This window comes from Amphibalanus amphitrite, unplaced genomic scaffold, assembly GCF_019059575.1.
Source record: "Amphibalanus amphitrite isolate SeventyFive unplaced genomic scaffold, NRLGWU_Aamphi_draft 001069F_arrow, whole genome shotgun sequence".
In the NCBI taxonomy this organism is placed as follows: Eukaryota; Metazoa; Arthropoda; class Thecostraca; order Balanomorpha; family Balanidae; genus Amphibalanus; species Amphibalanus amphitrite.
The window spans coordinates 148,791-168,420 of record NW_024882563.1 but is presented as its reverse complement, the minus strand read 5'-3'; the positions used below and the strand labels follow the sequence as shown (position 1 = coordinate 168,420).

General features: G+C 51.3%; 1 protein-coding gene and 1 long non-coding RNA gene across 2 annotated transcripts in view; both read left to right on the top strand.

Annotated features, from left to right (window-relative positions):
- The window catches only part of LOC122369759, a 54,483-nt gene extending 43,316 nt beyond the window's left edge, over positions 1 to 11,167 (top strand). The window contains exons 5-7 of the mRNA XM_043344724.1: positions 2,463 to 2,672; positions 10,829 to 10,883; positions 11,158 to 11,167. Of these exons, the coding sequence (XP_043200659.1) occupies positions 2,463 to 2,672; positions 10,829 to 10,883; positions 11,158 to 11,167 (275 nt within the window). The remainder of the gene's footprint in view (positions 1 to 2,462; positions 2,673 to 10,828; positions 10,884 to 11,157) is intronic.
- Positions 11,168 to 13,054: 1,887 nt separating this feature from the next.
- Positions 13,055 to 15,787, top strand: LOC122369755. Its single transcript, XR_006254466.1, has 3 exons — positions 13,055 to 13,319; positions 13,783 to 13,928; positions 14,221 to 15,787. It is a non-coding gene; the product is annotated as an uncharacterized LOC122369755 (long non-coding RNA).
- The last annotated feature ends 3,843 nt before the right edge of the window (positions 15,788 to 19,630 follow it).

Sequence of the window (19,630 nt, the reverse complement as noted above, 5' to 3'; positions counted from 1 at the left end):
CAACACATATTACATGTACTGTAGGTAATGCTGCCTCCCTCATCCTAAGGTAAGACGGAAGCCATAAGCCATGGTATTTGGTAAGCCGTAGGATGACAATTCGTGTGGTGAATGGTGCTGGTCAATAATTTGGGCCTGCCATGGACGTAATATTTACGCTATAAAATTTATAACGATGGAAAGTTGAAATAATTAGCTACACATAATAGCTGAACAAAATACTTAACCCTATTAGTGGCAGGGGGGTGTTTTTATCCACCCCTCAGGTTTTTCGGGAATATCTCCGAAACCGCTAAAGCTACGATGCTGAAATTTTTTGACTTTTCCTAATACTAAATTGGGCACATTCCCTGAAAATTTCAAGTTCATAACTTTACCAGGGGCGGCTCCAGAGCACTGGGAATTGGGGGGGTCCTATTCGTGAAGCGAGTCATTTGGGCGAAGATCACGATGCTGCACCAGTTTTACGAACAGTGAATGAAAGGTATTATGTTATAACATATACAGTTATTGTGCATCCTCTTTTGACACGTTTTTGCTATAATAGGCGGATCCAGGCGTCCAAAAAGGGGGGTTATGTTTTACCTCCCAACATAGGTGCCCTGACACCGCCTATGCATGACCAATACAATTGAAGTCGTTCTCTCATAAGAAAATTGTAACATAACAAGACCATTACTACCCTTTTTAGAAACAGTACCAACAAAAACCTTATTTACTATACTTTTTGTGTACCCCCAATCTCAATGATCTGTATCCGCCTATGATTTTTGAAAATGCATATTTTTAGGATCCATGTGAATTCCTGGTTCATTCTCTATCGATCGGCAAAAGTTGCGTTAAGATTGGTTCAGAAACCTGGCCGTGATAAACAGTCTAAAATGTATCTGCAATTTGCACGTTTTTACCCCCCTCTACCCCCTATTAACATTTTTATTTTTTTATTTTTTAGAAATGTAGATCACGTTGAGCGAAATCGAATGCCGTTTGAATTTCGAAAATCGGCCCGTTAGATCTCGAGATATCAAGGGGGGTCGTAAACAGCCCCCCCTGCCACTAATAGGGGTAGCCAGGAGCCTGCCACTAATAGGGTTAACCCTCGCCGGACCTATTGGTTTTCTACATACGCGCCGGCCGAGGGGGGGGGGGGGCGGGTACGACCCCCCCCCTCGCCGTTTCGCCCCTGGTGGAGCTAGCGCGTCGCGGAAAAAACGAGCGTGTGCGCCGTTACGAGACGCAGAGATTGGTACCCGATTTTAAGGTCCTAGGTCAACCGGTGACCTCTGAGGTCAGGTCAAGTGCCCCAAGGTACGGTTCAGTTTTTGGTGAATAACTTCGCAAAAAAACGACCGCAGAGCGCCGATTTTGGCAGCATCGTGTTCGTCTCGCTCAGGCGCGTCGAATGATATACTTTTTGTCCGGGTCAGGTCAACTTGGGGTGTTGACCTCAGGTCAAGGTCAGGTCAGCGCCCCCAGGTCACGAAGTTGGTCGAAAGAGGTCATGTCGCATATCTTTCGATTCGGCAGGTTTTCCTGAGTCCATTGGTGGCTTTCCCGACTCGCTAGCTCAATTTGATCAAGAGTTATTGACGAAAAACTAATATGACCTTGATGACGTCATAAATGACGTCACGCAAGGTCAACATTGCAAAAGTGACGCATCTAACCTTGCAAGGAGTGCATCAAATCACGATTCTGTGTGCTTGAGATAGTTGGAGATCGTTCCCGGCGCCAGAATAGCAGTTTTCATTTTTCCCCATTGACTTATAATGGTGAGGTCACGAAAATGACCTGACCTCATATGACCTTTAGGAAAGATCCGAGATATACAAGTTGTGGGACTCATAATGGATACTAGATCCTGCAAGTTTCATTTCCCTGTGACATCTCCTCTGGCAGTGAGGGCGTTGCGAAGTTGCGACATCTGAAGACCGTGCAGAGGTTCACTTATGACGTCATAGGTCAGTGACCTGACCTGACCCAAAAATGCGGTTGGTGTCAAAAGATCCGGCTTGGATCAAAGGTCAGGTATGCCAAGTTTCAGCTCTCTATCGCCAGCGTGTTCGGAGCTATCGCGAAAAAACCCTATGGGGGGCGGCACCCGCCCGCCCCCCCTCGGCCGGCGAGGGTTAAGTGAAAAGGATTCAAAAGCTGTCAGATTGATCAATTGACATCATGAAAATATGTCTTAGTTCGGAATATAATCTACTAATTTAATTGCGATTTTTATTTTATATGTCAAAGACCCATTATCATTTTATTTGTTGAATATTCTGTTATGGAAAGTCGCCGTAATTTATGAAATTCACATCGTTTTGATAAAGTACATACTCACTCAGACACGGAATTATCACAGCATTGTAGCCACAAACAGTTTTCACTTTGTGTTTTCTACACCTGTAGGTAAGTGTACTATGTTTGAGCTAGACTAATGCCTGACATTGGTTCAATCACCTTTCCAGCACAAATAACTACTATTCCAAGTCAACTTCGTGGTGCCATCATCAGGGTGGAGCCAAACACTGTCATCCTTCCGGCCGGAGTCGGTGACAGCGAACTGACGGAGCTGCGGAGCTCACGGGAGACTGTGAAACGCCTGTCAGTCTCCGCCGCCGACCTCCCGCGACTGAGGGGGCAGCTGCCGGAGGGCCTCAAGCGCCTCAATATCAGAGGTGAGATACCACGGATCATGCATGTAATGCCGGTATAATGGACAATGCATATAGATAAACAAATGGACAGGGAGACGGAAAATGGACGAACCGATCAAATTCAGCGAACATCTTACAGCCTTGTTTGTGTTACATGGTATTGTTAGAGTGATGCAATGCATGCATTTGCATATAGTGTGAGCATCAAGTGCATGCATGAAATATTATTGTAGCAATTATGGTAATTTGAAATGGTTTCATTGCAACCACTGCGAACCATATATTTATGCTGTCTACCAACCTGATCCGTTACTATACCATGACTGGCTGCCCAGTGCCTAGGCCAATGTGCCTTGCAAAAATCGTAATAGGGGAAGTTGGGGGAACGCCGAATACTTTTTTACTGACGCCCGTAGCACGCAAGGTAGACAACATAAGCTATTCTTGTTGGCGTCATTCGAGAGACCAGTCTTTTGCCTTTCAAACACACCAGGCGCATTTGATGAATTCGCATACCGTTAAGCGCACAAACTAAAAATATCAAAGAAGTGACTTTTTCGGCGTTGCCCCGGACTGCGGGGAAAGCCGAAAATGGGAGAAATGATCTACGGGAATGCCGAAATTGATGTTTTGCTATTTTATCTCAAATTTTATCCAGAATTCGTCAAAGCTGACACGCGTTTAGAGCTTGAGGACTAGAGGTGGCAAAATGTGGACCCGAGGACCCGGTCTAAAGAACCAGTCTCGACCCATATGGGTACAGACCGGTTCCTGGAAATTTTCTGACGGGTCCAACCGGGTCCTACCACAAACTTATCTTGCACACTACACATTATTGCAAAATATGGAGTGAATGAAGTGAATGTTTCTTTGCACACAGTAGCTCATGAGCAGTGGCGTAGACAGGGGGGGGGCCATGGGGGCCATGGCCCCCCCCTTTCCGCCCAGCCGCCCAAATGGCGCCCCAATTAGCGCCGACTAGGCTGATGCCGTTTTACAGAGAGAACATGAATTAAAAAGTGATGTGCAGGCAGGGATCGAACTCAATATCTCTTTGGGGGTGCCTGGACACCTAAATAATCTCCAGGGCACCCCCAAATACGACCTGAGCCCCCAAATGTTGAAGGGCGCCCCTCCGGAAACCAGAATATTCCGAACCTCCAGGGTCGATAGCGCCCCTGAAGAGCCGCTGGCACCCACCTAAACGGAACAGTCGCCCCATTAAAGCTTGATGGCGCCCCTCTAGAGCACCCGGCGCCCCTCTGAAGTTCACAGCTGCCCCAATCGACCCATCCAAGATCGATCCCTGAAACCACTGGCGCCCCTCTAAAGCACCCGCATTCTTCTCAAGATCACAGTCGCCCTATCCGAGATCAGTAGCGCCCTCAAGAGCCACTAGCGCCCCACCCCCTTGAGACTGAAGTCGTCCCGCTTGAGACTAAAGTCGCCCCATTCAAGCCCAATGACGCCCCTCCAGAGCGTCCGGCGCGCTTCTGAAGATCACGCCCATCTAAACGAAGGTTACAGCTGCCCCATCTTAAGATCGATGGCAGCCCTCTGAAACCAATGGCGCCCTTCTAGACTACCCGGCACCCCTCTGAAAATCACATTCGCCCCATCCGAGACAACGCCCCTGGAGACTACAGTCGGCCCACCCAAGCTCAAGCCCCTCCAGAGCCTCCCTGCGGCGCCCTGCTGAAGGCAACAGTGGCCCAATCCATGCCCAATGGCGCCCCTCAACGCCGTTCTAACCCTAGAACGCCTAGGGGGGGGGGGTTGTATCAACCCCCCCCCCTGAGGTTTTTTCGAAGTGCACGCTAAACGGCTTGTCGTAGCGGGCTGAAATTTTCAATACCCTCTGGGGCAACCTTTGCGCATCTTTTGCCGAAAAAAATTGATCGGGTCATGTCAGGTCACGGAGTTATGACGTCATAAGAGGTACAGCCTCCGGCCGACAGTTACCAAACGTGTGCGCCGAATCCCTAGGTTTTCTGCCGGTGATACCCACATTGTTTGATGGATCATGATGCAACTTCCCATGCATGTTGGGGCAAGCATTGGCTATCGTGTGGTGCAAGAAAATTGACCGGGTCAGGTCAGGTCACGGAGCTATGACGTCACAAGAGGAACAGCGTCCGGTACTATTTTTGAAAAGCGCCCGAACCACTATTTTGCTAATTCTTGTCACCTCAATGGGAATATGCAGCAATATTAGCTTCTATAGGGAGCAAATGGATCTCCCAAATCCAAAAATACAATCAGATTTCAAAAATTAAAATTTTGATTTTTCGAATTTCTGCCGCCGACTGTGACCTTGCCGACTTCCGGCACTCCCAACGCGCCATTTTTAGAGCTAGGGAAACGAAATACATACCAAACGATAGAGAATTGATCAAGGAACACGATAGTGAAGGTTTCAAGTCGATATCTCCCACCGTTTTGCCGGAATCGCCGCGGAAAGTTGAAAAGTTTGATTTTTCCGGAAAATTTGACCTTTGACCGGTCATAAGTAGGTCAAATGTTGACCTAGGACCAAAAAATATACCACCAATCGCGAGATCTCGTTGAGAGCAATCCGTTGGTTTTTTCCGCTAAGTTCTACGACCTTCCGTTTCGAAACGCCAGGGGGGGGTCGTAACAACCCCCCCCCTGGTCGTTCGTGTTATGAGAAATGGCCTGGTCGTGCGAGGGCTAAAGATCACAGTCGCCCCATCAATCCGAGGTCGCTGGCGCCCCTCAAGAGCCACTGGCGCTCACCTGAACCGGGGCTTCAGTCGGCCCATCCTTGATCAATGGCGCCCCTCTGAAACCACTGATGCTCCTCTGAAAATCCCAGTCGGACCATCCGAGATCAATGGCGCCCCTCCAGAGCGTCCGATGCCCTACTGAAGGCAGCAGTGACCCCATCCAAGCATTGCACCCCTCTAGAGCACCCGGTGCCCTTCTGAAGATCACATTCGCCCTATCCGAGGTCGTTGACGCCCTCCAGTAGTCACGACGCGAAACTGAATTGGATACTTCGGTCGCCCCCCCCCCCGAAACCACTGACGCTAGGCAATTTTTTGACAATGGGGCTTTCTCATCGACACCAAGGGCCCTTTTCAAGATGCAGCAGCTAGGCGGCGCCGAGCTGGGCTTGGATGTGCCAAGCGAAGCGTTCCTTATTAGGCAGCCTTGTAAGTGCCACCCTCGTTGCGATACCGCCCCTCAACGCGACGCTGCCCCTTCACCGTACAATGCCACCCCTCAATGCAAGTTGCGCCCCTCAGCGCTGTGCCGCCCATTATTGCGATGCCGACAGCGCCTAGCAGTGGGGTGCCGCCCCCAGCGTAAGCGTTTTTTTATTGAACCTGCTGGGGGTGTTCGAACACCCACTTCTAACTCAGCTTGTGGGCCACGTCGAGACACGCAGTAGGCGGCGTTCGAAAGAGCGTCAAAAACTATTACAAAACTACTTAGATCATTTTAAGGCTAGGTCGAACTGGTCGAAGGTCAGGTCACCAGCGACAACCGAAAATCAAATTTCGCCGATGTTGACATTTTTTGACAAAGCGGCGCATAAGTCAGGATTCAGAAAGAGATTGAACTACAGCGCCGCAGCAAAGCGCATATTCGATAGCTCTTTTTTATGCTCTCTCTTATTGATTATCTCAGATTTGACCTAAGGTAAACGTTTTAGCCTCAAAATATACGTTTTCGCGGAGGACGTTTACATTTTGCTCAGACCTGCATGAGATTAGTTCAACCAGCATCGTGTTCCATTTTTCGAGACAGACAAGTCAAATGAACTAGAATTTGACATTAAAAGGGCATTTGAGAATTTGACCTAAGGTAAAGGTCATAACCTAACCGGTAAAGGTCATATTGCATATTAGTCGATCCATACTTTCGAGAAGGAAAATAATTATATAGGGTGTTTCATTGCTCTACCATATCTCTATCAAAAGTTATTGTCCAAAATCTACTGGAGACCTTTCATGACCTGAGATGACCTCAGTAACATAAAAGTGGTCACATCACGACTGACATTTACTGATTAACCCTCGCCCTGGCAGGGGGGGGGTCGATGCGACCCCCCCCCCTAAGGTTTTTCGAAGATAGCGTAAAAACGGCGGCGCGCAGCGCCGCCAAATTTGGCATAGCCTATGGGGCAACCTTTTTACATATGACCTGAAAATTTCAGGTCCGGGTGACCTTGGGTCAGGTCACCAGGTCAGAAAAACCGGTACAAGGTCATGGTCAAATTTCAATTTTCTTTTTGCACCTGTCCAACTCACAGTTTTGCACTGATTTCCTTCAAACTTTCAGGATGTGCTAAGTTCACCGAGTTGTATAACATATAGTTCGGGTTTTTTGAGGTCACTGACCTGAGGTCAGTTAGAGGTCATTACGTCGTAATGTTAAGCCTATGGGAAAATACTAAATTCGGAAAATACTGGAGTTATCCGCTTCGTTCTATCATTTTTGTGCTTTGAAATCACAGTACTTAACAGCAGGTCACTTGGTGCCTCTTTGTTTGGTGTACTTATCCATGGGTCAGGTCAAATGAGGTCAACTGAGGTCAAATGACGTTTTTGTCAATAACTTGGCACATAATGACGCTAGAGCTTAAAAAATGGTATCATTGTGTTCCTGGTGATCAGCCGAATCGAATGATATACGATATGACGCAATTTGGTTAACTTGAACTTAATTTATAAATTTAAGTTTACTTAAAATTTAAGAAAAACTTTAAGTACACTTAAACAAGCTAAAAAGTATATCATTCGACGCGCCTTGACGTGCTGAGTTCACTGGTGCTTTTCTTTTTGCTCTATCTTAATTAGATCAAAAGTTATAAGCGAAAAACTTTTGACCTGTTTTTAGCGAAATTTTTACATTTATACCCCCCAAAACCCCCCTAAATATTGACCTAGAGCAACCAAATTTGCACAGGGGCGAGAACTCCTGGGGGCCCACCTACCTACCAAATTTGGTGTTTCTAGGTGCCATAGGAGCCAATCGCGAGGGGGGGGTCGCATCGACCCCCCCCCTGCCAGGCCGTGTTATGAAAAATGCCCTGCCAGGGCGAGGGTTAAATGTGTCATATTTACCTGCATCCCGATGGTTGAGGTTGTTTTCGTTCAGAAGAAGAGCATTTCAACTGTCTCCCATTGATCCGCGCCGTGCTGGAGGGGGGGGGGGGGGTACACCCCCTTAGGTTTTTTTCCTCGCGAACATCTCAAAAACGGCGTCGCGCAGCGCCTCCGCTGTCTTTGGTACACCTGTTCATACATCTTTTCTACACAGCTTGTTAAATTTCAGATGAGGGTCGTTCAAGGTCAGGTCACTAGGGCACGTCAAGTGACCTTACCTAAAAAAAGTTAAAAGACCCGCTATAGCTACACCGACAGAACGATCACTTTTGAAACTTTTAGAGATTGATAAGACTAACAATATGCATAAAATGTTCATCTCGGACTTTTTATGTCTGTGACCTAAGGTCAGGTCAATTTTGGGACCTCAAGTCAGTGGGAGAAAGGAAATGCGCCTCTTTTGGACGAATGTCGTTTAAAACCCCTTAAACATCGGTTCATAGGTAAACATAGCACACTGAATCGTAAAAATGCACATGTGTCCTTTTATGTGCCCTTGAGGTCATCTCAGGTCATAAGCGGTCACCTATTTTATCACCATAAACGGTTTTTTGGCTTCATCTTTAAATGGAGACGTGCTAGAGCGGTGAAAACACGTCAGATGTGGTCAGCTCGACGATACGGATCGACTGATCTGCAGAATGGCCCTTTACGGTCAGGTCATGACCTTGACCTGCGGTCAAATTTTTAAAATAACCTTTCAAGGTCAACGTATAGTTCATTCGACGCGTCTCGACGAGAGGAACACGAGGCAGGCAAAAGAAATATCGTCACTGTCTTGAACCAAATGTTACTGCAGAAAAACGCTTTTCATAAAAACTGTTATTTTTGGAATTTTTTCCCTCTGGCTGGAGGCTTAACCATTGACCTGAGATCAAATCCGAGAGCAATATTTAGAAAAGCCTGTAAAAGGGCTATCGAATACGCTTTTCCGCGGCGCTGTAGCTCTATTGGTTCCCGAGTTAGCCGTTGGCAGTTTCCAAAATTGTTGAAATGGACTCAATTTTACCTTTGATGACCTCTAGTGACCTGACCTTTGACCTGACCTAAAAATTGAAACGAAGTCTTTCCGTCATTATTTTTGACGCTCTTTCGATTTCCCCTTACCGCGTGTCGCTACGTGGCCCAGGAGCCGAGTTAGAGGGGGGACGTGAAAACACCCCCCCCCCCCAGCACGACACGGAAAGCACAGGCCACCAGCACGGCGCGGGTTAACTTATAGGTAATCGGTAACTTTTAGGTACTTATAGAGAGGTAGCAAAATTGAACTGGCCCTCAATGAAGATATTTGAGAGGCTGCAGTCCACAGGTCATTTTGGTTCAGTGAGTGAACCTGTATGTTTTTTTTTTGCAAAGAATAAAGATTGTGCCAATCGATCAACGCATATTTTACCGTTTCGAATTCGAATGGGTGTGTATTATGAGAATAACATGTCCGTAGCCTGAGTTCGTTTCCTATATCGTGCTAAATATGCATAAAGATTTTTTATCGCTTTTGATAAAAAACACTGAGCTGCAAATTGCATTAATTGGATTTCATGAAAAATCAGCGAAACCTGGTTCTGATACTCGTGCCGGTTCCGTAGGAACACCTAGTAAATCATGCATGAATATATGACGCTACATTTTAGACTGACCCCCTGTCACTAGCTCACTATGGCGCCCCTCTCAAGGGAAAAAGTCGCCCCCTCGAGCACCATGGCCCCCCCTTTCGCTGATTTCTGGCTACGCCACTGCTCATGAGTAGGTATTGCCAGTGGGACATAAGCTGTTTTACATAATGCAACTAATAATGCCTACAAGTAGTTCGTATTAACTTAATTGACTTTTGGGGAACGGGTCCAACTGGTTCCGATCCCAACTAATACCGGGTCCGACTGGTTCCAGAAATGTCCAGCCGGGTCTGGTTCGAGTCTGGTTCCCAAAATTTTCATCTTTTGCCACCTCTATTGAGGACGCTTGGTGCACACTGGAAGTTATAATTGTGTGATATAATAAGAAAAGGCCAGGTACCTAAATCATTCCTTATGGTAACAGGCCGTTGGGTCGGTTATATATAATACTGAACGAGGCCGGTGTAAATAAATTTTCAAGACCGAGGTCCTTACTGGATTTTTGAACGAGGCCGAAGGCCGAGTTCAAAAATCAGTAAGGACTGAGGTCTTGAAAATTTATCACCGGCCGAGTTTGGTATGTATTTTACTGTATGCCACCGATAAATTTATTTTCTGGACCGAAGCTCTTAGCCGACTTAGGAACGAGACCATCCCAAAATGTTGGCTTAAGTGCATTCTGGTAATGCATTTTTGACCGTGGTCAATTTGCTTACACCAGTTATTACCACACCCCTCTGGCTAATGTATTTGAATAGGCCAGGCATACAGTAAAAAGTGTAATTTGTGTGACTAAAAATACGCGTTGCTATTCTACAGCGGTAAAGTTCACGTAGCGTGCTTTAGCGCGCGTAATTGCACGTTTTCGGCATTACCCCAGCCAGCCATACTTTCATTTGCAGGCCCATAACTTTTCAACGTGCTGTATAAATTTCAAATAGGCAGCACACTTATGCAAAGACGTGCTGAAGATTACTTGACCGAATTGACCAGACAAACGGTAGCATAATGAGTAGGAAATGCAGCTTCGAAGACGCATGTAGTACAAAGGAAACGTACCTTGAAAACGCTCTTGGCGCCCTCACAGCCGAAGTATTCCGAATGACGACTGGTAACAAACATGCGATAATTGGTAGTCACTTAAGCTTCAGAGCATCACTGACAGGTGGCATCCATGTCATACGGTTTTCGAAATATCTCGAATTTCGGCTTTGCCCCAACTCCGGCATTGCCCCAACTTCCCCTACTTATGTTGCTCATATTTGCATATTTACGTATGTATGCTGTTGCTAAAAATATCGTTGTGCAGCCGCTCGGATGTGTTAGTGCTGGCTGTGTCAGTGTCTGACACTCTGGTGTCAGTGGTGCAGCGGGGAGCTGGCGGCAGCTCTGTCCGACTGCAGTCAACTGACACAGCTCTGTCCGACAGGGCCGGATGTGACGGAGCCGAGGTGGCCGGAATGGAAACCGTGGTTTCATGGTCTGTCAGTGTCGCTCCAGGGGGTGACTGCCGACACCATCAGTCACCTGGCTGACCTGGGACGGACGGTCACACGACTGGAGATATACGGTGAGCAGCGGCAGCACGGACAGGCCGCTGATATACCAGCTCAGCGAATGGCGGACACCGAGTAACGGTGTGCCGGTGTCGCACCTAATGGAGACAGAAGTGATACATAGCCAATGTGCTTTGCGAAATAATGAAGCCAATTGAGCTCCAAAATGGAGGACTGTTCACTCAGTGACATATTCGTTCAGAGTTAGTTGATCATACTCATAACAATTGTGTTGCACTGTTCAATGAAGTTCAATGTATTTGCTTAACATTGCATATAAGTATCATATAATAGCACTGTCTTACCATTGTCTACTGTGTCCATAAAACCATGAGAATTATTAGGTGTTTTTTTCGTTTTGTCATATATCGACATATATTACAGCTAACTGTTTCTGTCTGTATGTGTGTCTGTGTGTTTTCCAGACTGTCCTGATCTCACGGCCGGCAGCCTGGAGCCCCTCACCAGGTGCCCTGAGCTGACGAGTCTCACCCTGTCCGGCGGCATCCCTGACACCGTGAGCCTGGAGCCCCTCACCAGGTGCCGTGGGCTGCAGGACCTATCAGTCACCGCTGCCGACCTCCCGCTACTGAGGGGGCAGCTGCCGGAGGGCCTCAGGCGCCTCAATGTCAGAGGTGAGATACCGCAAATCACACATGTAATGCCGGTATATGCAAATGGTCAGCGAAGATGGCATATGGACGAACCAATCAGCCTCAACTAGCAATTTCCACCATTGATCGTGTACATTATTGTGGTGGGAGGGGGGGGGGGGTCAATGCATGCACTTGCATAGGGTCACATGCTTGTGGCGCATGCATGGAATATTAGTGTAATGTCGCGGGTTGATTAGAAAGTCAAGGTACTAGTTATAGTTGCAATATCACAAGCAGCAAATTTCCGAACAAAATTGATTAGTCTGGGTCGACGACTGACACTGACTGACTACATAGAGAGAGCTCGCTGACGACGAGTCTGAGCAGACTGACGAGACTGACTGGCCGCGGCCCTGGCGCGGCGGTTATACAGAGTATAGGTGGCGCCACGATCGAAGGCGGCCAACAAGGAATGCATGGGCATTGCTACAATTAGTAAACACTTGAGCAGTTATTTCCAATGAGGGATGATTATAGACATAGTGCAACCAATAAGAGTAGTATAAGTAGTTTCATAGACTACTGTATTATGCATATACTTATCGCATATACATATTATGATATTATGTTCATATTTACATTCTACATATAACTGCTGGTGCTAAAAAATTGCTGTGCGGCCGCTCGGCTATGTCAGTGCTGGCTGTGTCAGTGTCTGACACTCTGGTGTCAGTGGTGCAACGGGGAGCTGGCGGCAGCTCTGTCCGACTGCAGTCAGCTGACACAGCTCTGTCCGACAGGGCCGGAGGTGACGGAGCCGAGGTGGCCGAAATGGTACAGGGGTGATCTGTCAGTGTCGCTCCAGGGGGTGACTGCCGACACCATCAGTCACCTGGCTGACCTGGGACGGACGGTCAGAATACTGTATATATACGGTGAGCAGCGGCAGCACGGACATGCCGCTGATGTACGAGCTCAGGGAATGGCGGACACCGAATTGAGGTGTGTCGTTGTCGGACCTCATTGAGACAGGTGTGATGCATACAGTGGCGGATCCAGGGGGGGGAATGGGCATTTGCCCCTCCCAACGGCATAATTTTAACATTACGCCTATGGACGATGCATGGAAAGAATCGATAAATTGTTATGGTTTGCCCCCCCCCCCCAAACTCTGAGCTGGATCCGCCTCTGGATGCATAGCCAATGTGATTTGTGAAATAATGAAGCTAATTGAGCTCCAACATGGTGTGAATCAGTGAGGGAAGGGAATCGGTGACATATTCGTTTAGACTTAGTTGAACGTACACATAATGATTGTAATGCAATGTTCAATGCAGTTCAATGCATTGGTTGAACTGACTGCATATCATACATTACCATTGTTATATCATCGTCTGTGTCCATAAAACCATGCGAATTCATAGCTGTTTCGTTTTTTTCCGTATATTTACATATATTCCTGCCGACTGATCCTGTCTGTATGTGTGTCTGTGTGTTTTCCAGAATGGCCTGATCTCACGACCGGCAGCCTGGAGCCCCTCACCAGGTGCCCTGAGCTGGAGAGTCTCACCCTATCCGGCGGCGTCCCTGACGCCGTGAGCCTGGAGCCTCTCACCAGGTGCCCTGAGCTGCGGTGGCTCACCCTGTCCGGCGGCGTCCCTGACGCCGTGCTGGACAGTCTCAGCAGCTGCCCCGGGCTGGAGTACCTTACACTGGGGGACCGCCAGCGGCCGGCAGAGACGGCCTTCACAGCAGCAGCGTACACCAGGTCAGTCAGCAGACACTGGCGAGGGGTGTCCTGTCAGACACTGACACACTGACACTGACACACTGACGCACTGACACTGACACACTGACACACTGACACTGACACACTGACACACTGACACTGACACACCGATACTGACACACTGATACTGACACACTGATACTGACACACTGACACTGACACACTGACACTGACACACTGACACTAACACTGACACACTGACACACACTGACACACTGACACGCTGACACACTGACACGCTGACACACTGACACACTGACACACTGACACACTGACACACTGACACACTGATACACTGATAGTGACACACTGACACTGACGCATTGTCACTGACACCAACACACCGACACTGAAATACTGACACTGACACTGACTCGTACGTCCGGCCGACTGGTGCCGCTGTGTTTGTGTGTGACGGCTCTGCTGCTCTGCTCTGTTACAGACTGGTGAAGTCGTGTCGGAAGCTGTGGGTTCTGTACCTTCACTGCACGGCAGACACCACCCGGGCCGTGCTGACCGCCCTGAAGGAGACGGACCTGGGCCGGGACAGTTTTGGCCGGTCCCGTATCATCTGTCTCAATGTCCCCGGTAGGTGAGAGGGCGCCGCGCGCCGCGCCTCTGACCAGTCAGTCCCTCACAACAGACGCTGCACGGCGCCACCGGCCTCTCAGACACACACACTCGACCACCGCCGCAGGCCACGTCACGGACGGTGACGTGACGCGTCACGGCCACCACGGCCGACGGTGACGTCACGTCAGCCGTCTGTCCTGTGTGTGACGTCACTGGCCGGCGGTGTGTGGACATGGCTGTACCGCTGTCTGTGTGTCTGTCTGTGTGTGAGGTGTCCACCTCAGACGTGTCTCTGCTCTGTCCACAGAGGAGCTGTACCGTCAGCTGTTGAGCCAGGAAGGCGATGGGGTCGAAGTGTATTGGTGGAGGGATTGATGCGCTGCACTACCGACCGTGCAGTGATGAGCTGACTGCAGAGAGGCCGAGCCAGTCGGCCGGGGCAGCCAGCTGACTGCTGCCGTGTGTGCTGCACCAGCCGGCACTGAGAGCGGCGCCGGTCAGCCGGCACACGGCCCCCGTGTCCGCTCTAGTGTAGTCATGTAGTTGTAGTAGTAGTGTAGATGTAGTAGTAGCCCACGGATGTGATGTAGTGGGTAATTACCCGGCGGGTATTGTGGGTAATTGGCTGGACGGGAGATGTGATGTAGTGGGTAATTTCCGGGCAGGTATTGTGGGTAATTGGACGGTGGTATGTGATGCAGTGGGTAATAACCGGGCAGGTATTGTGGGTAATTGGACAGTGAAAAGTGATGTGCTGGAGAGACTACCGATCGTGGCATTACGCTATTCTGTATGTAGAACACACGTCTCTGATCGTCCGACTCGGTTCACCGCGCCTGGTCCCGGCGGCACGGCCGGCCTCGGTCACGTGACCGTCCCCCGGTGGAGTCGGACGGCTCGGTCACGTGACCGCTCCCCCCGGGTCTGGCTGCACCTCGGCTCGGCGGTGCTGAGCGCCGTGCTGAGCGTGTTGTGACACGTCCCACACGGACAGCTCTACTCGACTACTGGCTAGCTGCCGTCCGAGCTGGCAGTATACACGCGGTGCCAGTTCAGACGGCGGCCGGCCGCGCCGCGCCCGCCCGCTCCGGTCCCGGCCGGCGGCCGTCATCCGGCCCGGGGCGGGGACCGGTCCGTCAGCTGACCATTGGCCAGTCAGCTGACCATTGGTCCGTCAGCTGACCATTGGTCAGTCAGCTGATTGGTCCGTCAGCTGATTGGTCAGTCAGCTGGTTGGTCCGTCAGCTGATTGGTCCGTCAGCTGATTGGTCAGTCAGCTGGTTGGTCCGTCAGCTGATTGGTCCGTCTGCTGATTGGTCCGTCAGCCAATCAGTCTCCACCGGCGGAGCGCGGCGCACGCCGAGACTCGAGACGTCAAACACATGTCTACTTTATACACGAGAGGAGACGCTTCAGCTGTACCATCTGTAGCCTAGGGCAATTAGTTACCGGGCGAGTATTGTGGGCAATTGGGTGAAGTGATGCGATGTAGTGTGTAATTACCGGTCAGGTATTGTGGATAATGTAACCCTGGGTATGATATAGCCGGCTATCCAACGGTCGGATATAGTCAGCTGGATGCTACTGAATTGTGTAGAGCTCTGACGGCACCGGTCATAACGAGTGTCCTCGCGTCTGTCCGACTCGGTTCACGGAAGCACGCCGTCACGGCCCGGGTGCGCGCCGCCATGTTTTGTGTCCTCTGCTTCGTACAGGGGGGTAATTGGGCTACCGACCGATTGGGAGTCGGAGTCGGAGTCCGTGTCGATCAAGCTGCCTTGACTCCGACTCCGGAACGGCTTTTTAGATTTTAGTTATCACTTGGCCATGCTACTGATAATCGGCTGCGCTTTGACTAATACATTTTACACATGCCCAGTCTTTGTCCTGGAAAACAGTTACCTTCGGAGCTTACCTCATCATTTGTGCTAATGTCCTGGTGACCTGAGTACAGTTTGGCTCCACCAGAGGAAGGGGGGGGGGTGTTTCTGCGCCGCTGTGCCGCCGCTGCTGTGACCTGCCGAGCTGCGGTCCCGGCTCCAGAGCACACCGTCGGCCGTCGAGGCCTGGTCCTTCTGTTCCGTGCACATCATCAACAGGTGTCGTATATATCTATAATACGGGCCCAGCGTGGCAGTTCACCGTTAACCGGCGGCCACACACTGACTGGCTGGATCGCCACTCGCCGTATTTCACCGCCTTCCCCGGTGCCGGGCGAACGATAACCTGTATACGACACACCGTTTTACCCGCCGTCATTTGGGATCAGGTCTGAGAGCCACCTCTGGTAAATCAGCTGCCGTCTCGAGCCATTTGGCTGGATCTAGGATCCCATCGGATCCAAGATCAGGATAACTCCGTGGGATCAGATCACACATATACCTTTTCTGAGATCCCTGCACATTGCACATGTGTTTTGGCCACTCTGGCTGGTGTCATGTGAGTAGTTTCCTGTTGCAGTTCTGTGTGTGTTGTATGGCCTGCACCCGTCCCCGTCACAACTGCAGTGTTCGGTGCTGGTCAGTGACCCACAGCTGACACCGGGCCTCCCACCGCCGGCGGATGAGCCGGCCGGCCCGTGCCCGGCCCTCCATTCCAGCCGCCACGGCCGGCCAGCGGCACTTGTCCAACACCGGCTGGACACACTACCGACTCGGAGACACACACGGCTCGGGAGACACCCGTGGCGTGTTCTGGGGCCATACACGGACACTGCAGTGGCCACTGGGCAGAGGTGCGGACCGGACGTACCGCCCGCCCCTCCGACTGGTCAGAGGTGCGGACCGGACGTACCGCCCGCCCCTCCGACTGGTCAGAGGTGCGGACCGGACGTACCGGCCGCCCCTCCGACTGGGCAGAGGTGCGGACCGGACGTACCGCCCGCCCCTCCAACTGGTCAGAGGTGCGGACCGGACGTACCGCCCGCCCCTCCGACTGGGCAGAGGTGCGGACCGGACGTACCGCCCGCCCCTCCGACTGGTCAGAGGTGCGGACCGGACGTACCGCCCGCCCCTCTGACTGGGCAGAGGTGCGGACCGGACGTACCGCCCGCCCCTCCGACTGGTCAGAGGTGCGGACCGGTTTGGACGCCCCTCCGACTGGGCAGAGGTGCGGACCGGACGTACCGCCCGCCCCTCCGACTGGGCAGAGGTGCGGACCGGACGTACCGTCCGCCCCTCCGACTGGTCAGAGGTGCGGACCGGACGTACCGCCCGCCCCTCTGACTGGGCAGAGGTGCGGACCGGACGTACAGTATGTCTAAAAAGTATGTCCCCTGGTTTGGCTCTCCCACAGGAGGCGAATCGGTAACTTGGCTGAATCCCAGTTGCGGCACCCGGCCGCCAGGGTCGCTGCCGGGCGAGCGGCCTTGACCGCTCGCATGTCATTGGCAGTTCGGTCCCTCCCCATCTATACAGAGGTGGGGAGGGGAGAAGAGGGGAAGAGAGGGGAGGGAGCGGCATCTGCGCGGCACTGGGCGATACCTGGCTGACCCCGCGCTCCCTCGCTGACCTCCGTCCTGCCCTCAGGCGAAGACCGACTTCCTCGGCCCGTAGCGGCCGAGCGGAAAACCGAGCTCGCAGGGCGCGACTCCATTGGCCCAATCTTATAAATGGAATGCTGTCGTATTCACGGCATTAAATAATATTAATCACGGGCGTAGGAACGTCATGAAAAGTGGGTGGGCCACCCTGTCAAGGGGCCTCCTTTTCCAGGGGGCCTCCTATTTACAGAGGCCTCCAACTTTTACCTCGTCCTGCTGGCTGCTTTCAAGTATGACCTCCAAATCTAGCTTCTGAGATCGGTCAGATGTACCCAGGGGCGTAACCGCTTAAGCGAACAGTGCGGAAAGTCCGCACCATTTTTAAAACTTATTCCCCCTCCGATTTTTTTAGAATCTATTTGCCGCAAACGGCACATGACCCCTGAAAACCCTTACGCAAATGTCTTCCTCGTTTCCCAGGTGCCCCCATTAGCTTCATAGGCGCCCTCTTTGGCATATAAGCGCCCTATGTATAGTCATCAGAGACATCCCTATGTCCCACAGTCGCCCCGTTGTCGCATACAATGTGCGCTTATCATAGGCGTCTCTCTTTTATGGACACTTGAAGGCGTCTCTATTTGCCATGCCGGCGCCCCTGTTTCTTATGAATGCACCCCCATGGCATTGATCAATTGCAGTCGCAGACCTCTATTGCATGTGGACGCCCATATATGCAGGCCTCAGAGGCACCCCTCTTTCGCATTGAGGCGCCCCTATGGGCTTCATAGGCGCCCCTCTATTGCACGTAGGTGCCCTACTGTCTCAGAACCGCTCCCATTTGGCATGCAGACGCCCATCTTTCGACAGAGGGGCCGCTGTGGTTCTTAGAGACGGCATGTTGCTCCCAGACGCAGATGGGGCTCTCGGAGTCGACAGTGTGGGACCTTCAGTCGCTGATGGGTGCCCGCCAGATGTGGACCCTCTGAGACGCCGGTATGGGGCCCTCAGAGATGCCGGTATGTGGCCCTTAGAGACACCGGTGTGGAACCCTCAGATACTTCAGTGTGGAGCCCTTACAATTGCTGGTGTGGAGCTATGAATGCGCTGGCTTAAATCCCTCAGAGGCCGGTACATGGACATTAGAGCTCAGTGAGAGCTTGTGTGGTGCCTTCAGTGGCCTTGTGGAGCCGTTAGACATCAACATTCAACATGGTGCTCTCAGGAGCCGGTGAGTCCTCAGAGTCACCGGTGTGGGGCCTTCAGAGCTCCGAGATACTGGTGTGGGACCCTCAGAGGTGTCGGTGTGGGTCCTTCAGATATAGCTATAGAGCCTTGAGATACACAGGTGTGGTGGCCCACAGAGGCGCCGGTGTGGGGCCCCCAGAGCCACCGATATAGGGCCCTAAGAGACACTAGTATGACCCTCAAAGGCGCCGCTGTGTGGCGCTCATTAACACTGGTGTGGAGCCATCACAGGCGGGTGGAGCCGTTAGAGGCCGGAAAGGGCCCTTTAGATGCCTACAAGGAGCCTTCAGAAGCCGGCGTGGCACCCTTATGGGGATAAGCGTATCTACTTAGGAGCCCTTGAGGTGCTCTCATGAGCTCTGTGGGGCCCTACCGAGCCGAAATATGGCCACGGCCAGTTGCCGCCGCATGGCTCTTCGGACTATCATTCTCAGGGGCCTCATCTGCCTAGTTTGAATAGAAGGGCCTCTCAGACAATCAGTATCATGGGCCTCCTCTGGCTAGTATAAATAGAAGGGCCTGTTAGACCATCAGTCCTAGGGCCTCTGCTTAGTATAAATAGAGAACCTCTTAGACTATAAATCTCAGGGGGCTCCTGTGGACAGTATAAATAAAAGGGCCTCTCAGACCATCAGTCTCGGGGGCCTCCCTCGAAAAGTGTAAATGTGGATAGAGGGCCCCCTCAGATTCATTAGGAGTGGACCTCTCTGACTATCAGTCTCAGGGGCCTCTTGTGGCCAGTATGAATATAAGAGCCTCTCAGACCATCGGTCTCAGGGGCCTCTTCTGACTAGTTTGGATAGAGGGCCCTCCCAGACCACCGGTTTCAGGGGCCTCCAGTGGCCAGTTATATGAACAGAAGGGCCTCACAGCCATCAGCCTCGGGGGCCTCTTCTGACTGGTGTGAATATAAGGGCCTCTCATACCATCAGTCTCAGGGGCCTCTTCTGCCTGGTGTGATTATAAGGGCCTCTCAGGTCATCAGTCTCAG